The sequence below is a fragment of the Diorhabda carinulata genome, chromosome 6 (genome assembly GCF_026250575.1).
Source record: "Diorhabda carinulata isolate Delta chromosome 6, icDioCari1.1, whole genome shotgun sequence".
Lineage (NCBI taxonomy): Eukaryota > Metazoa > Arthropoda > Insecta > Coleoptera > Chrysomelidae > Diorhabda > Diorhabda carinulata.
Window position 1 is genome coordinate 20,305,473 of NC_079465.1, and position 2,517 is coordinate 20,307,989.

At 37.5% G+C, this 2,517-nt stretch overlaps 1 protein-coding gene across 1 annotated transcript; it reads left to right on the forward strand.

Moving 5' to 3' along the window:
* Positions 1-253: 253 nt before the first annotated feature.
* On the forward strand, positions 254-2,140 carry LOC130895774 (tigger transposable element-derived protein 6-like). The gene is made up of 2 exons (XM_057803320.1): positions 254-1,274; positions 1,941-2,140. The coding sequence occupies exons 1-2, from the start codon at positions 254-256 to the stop codon at positions 2,138-2,140; spliced, it is 1,221 nt and encodes a 406-aa protein (XP_057659303.1).
* The last annotated feature ends 377 nt before the right edge of the window (positions 2,141-2,517 follow it).

The window sequence follows — 2,517 nt, forward strand, 5'->3', positions numbered from 1 at the left end:
TCTTTCGACTTTTCTGAAGAATAAAGAGAAGATTATCAGTGACTTCTCAATCATCTCAAAGTAGAAAGAGGTGCAGAGGACCAGAAAATGAAGGCGTGGAAGGATGTGTCAAGAAATGGTTCAAGCAAGCTCGTGATAAGAAAGTTCCAGTGAGTGGGCAAAAGCTCAACAATTTGCTAGCAGTTTGAATTGTCACAACTTCAAAGCTAGCAATGGTTGGCTGCGCAATTTTAAGGATCGCAATGACATCGTGATGAAGGCTGTCTGCGGCGAGAAGGCGGACGTCGATATGTCAAAAGCGGAAGAGTGGATGCAAACGACGCTGCAAGAAAAAATCAAAGAAGTGGAGCCTAGGAACATTTTCAACGTTGACGAGACTGCTCTTTTCTACGAGTGCACGCCAAACAAGACTTTCGCCTTCAAGGGAGAAGATTGCAGCAGTGGGAAGTTGAGTAAACTGCGCGTAACTGTTCTTGTAGGAGCCAACGTGGACGGCAGTGAAAAGCTTCCGCTGCTTGTTATTGGAAAATCTGCTAATCCACGTTGTTTCAAAAACGTCAAAACGAAGCCATGCGAGTATCAAGCTAACAAGAAAGCTTGGATGACTCAAGATATTTTTGAAAATTGGCTCCTTAAGTTGGACAAGAAATTCTACAGAGAGAAGAGAAAAGTACTGATGTTCGTGGATAACTGCAGTGCCCACAATTCCATTCCGGATTTAGAAAACATCGAAGTGGTGTTTTTCCCGCCAAACATGACGTCCGTTCTTCAACCGATGGATCAAGGAATCATCAACTCTTTCAAGATTCACTACAGGTCAATTCTAGTGCGCGAGGTGTTGGACGAGCAAGTTACACTCAGCAAAAACCAAGTAAAGGTCAACATTCTGCAAGCCTTGAGGATGTGTGCAGATGCCTGGCGACAAGTAAGCGCAACGACGATCAAAAATGGATTTAGGAAGGCAGGATTCATCCGTGGCGAAGAAACTTCAATCAAGTTCGAGGAAAGCATCCTGGAAGAGGCAAAGCTGGACCAAGATTTCATCAACATCGACCAAAATGTAGCCATTTGCGGCGAACTACCTGATTTTGAAATTTTGAACGAGGTCCAAGGATCTACGGCTGTGGAGTTATCAGACGACGAAGAAGAAAATCAAGAGCAGCTTTCATCCTCAGTAGCTCCAACTTCCAATGAAGCGCTGGAATTTTTGGCAAAATTGAGGGAATTTGCAGAGTCGCGACAAGACGTTGATGAAGATATTTTCGCAGCGATCAGCAAAATCACTCGATTTGCTTCAAAGGAAAAAATCGTCAGCATGAAGCAATCTAGCATAGCTGATTTCTTTACAAAAAAATAAATATATGTATTTTTTTTTATTTTAAGATAAATAATCGGTCCTTTTTAGCACCAAAAATTCTTCAAACGTATACAAATTATTATTTTAAATAAATAAATAAATAAATAAACATGTTATATACCCATAACATATTTATTTATTTATTTATTTATAAAATGGAAAGATGCATCGAAATGCATACATATATGTATGTAAATGTGCACAACTCCGATAATTCGAACACCTCGATAATTCGAACTTTTGCTACGGTCCCTTGCAGTTCGAATTATTGGAGTTCGACTGTATATTGAGTCCGTAAAAGTTGCTGCTTTAATTCTGATTCACAGGGTGGTAAATTGGATGCATCATAATTGACATATTTTTTAATAAAAGGTTTAAATTTAATCAATTTATTATCAGTTTTTTCCTTACAAAACACACAGATCATTTCTTGCGCTTCCATAATGAAAACAAGTAGTCTATGTAAGTTAACTTGCTCCGAAATAAGCAGCGTTGCAACTGACAAACTTAACAGAAATTTGTCTTAAAATGTTCTACTCCCCTACCTAAGAATGTATTACCTGTATGTCAACCTTATATTCAGGTAAAAATTCTTTAGCTGAAGGGTCGACAGGGTCGGTAGACGTTTGTGATGAAAATACTGTACTACCCGTCTTAGCAACTTTCGGTCCATTTTACAGATACTTGCAACCGAGCAAATCATCTGGCAATTTTTTTTATATTCAAAATTGTCTAATTAAAAAAATACTCGAAAGCCAGATTTATGAAGATACATTTTTTTAAATAAAAAAATTTGCAATATGCAAAAAACAGTGGATATCGTTGCAACCGCGCTAACCCTGCCAGAAGTTGATTTTTCTACTTTAACTATATTAAATAACATATAGAAACAGTTTCAGCCTTGTAAAAGTACCTTAGTCGAAGTGGCGACCAGCTCTCCGACTACTACTGAGAACCTAAGGCTTTATCCATTTGAAAATAAGTTGTGTCTGATTGCTCTGGGATCTCACTCTATTATTTTTACGACTTAGTGAACATAACCTATAGCTTTGTCGCCGTATCTCTCACGCGACGCTCTACAATTTATAAAATAAATAATTATATTTAATGTAATGGAGAATAGATACTTAAATATTTTCATTTATTATATTATTTTTCAA

Bases quoted from the DNA above. Each gene is read 5' to 3' on its own strand.
- LOC130895774 (XM_057803320.1), top strand. From the start codon at position 254: ATGAAGGCTGTCTGCGGCGAGAAGGCGGACGTCGATATGTCAAAAGCG. The intron at 1,275-1,940 runs GCAAAATCACTC...CCTTATATTCAG, and splicing joins AGATATTTTCGCAGCGATCA to GTAAAAATTCTTTAGCTGAA.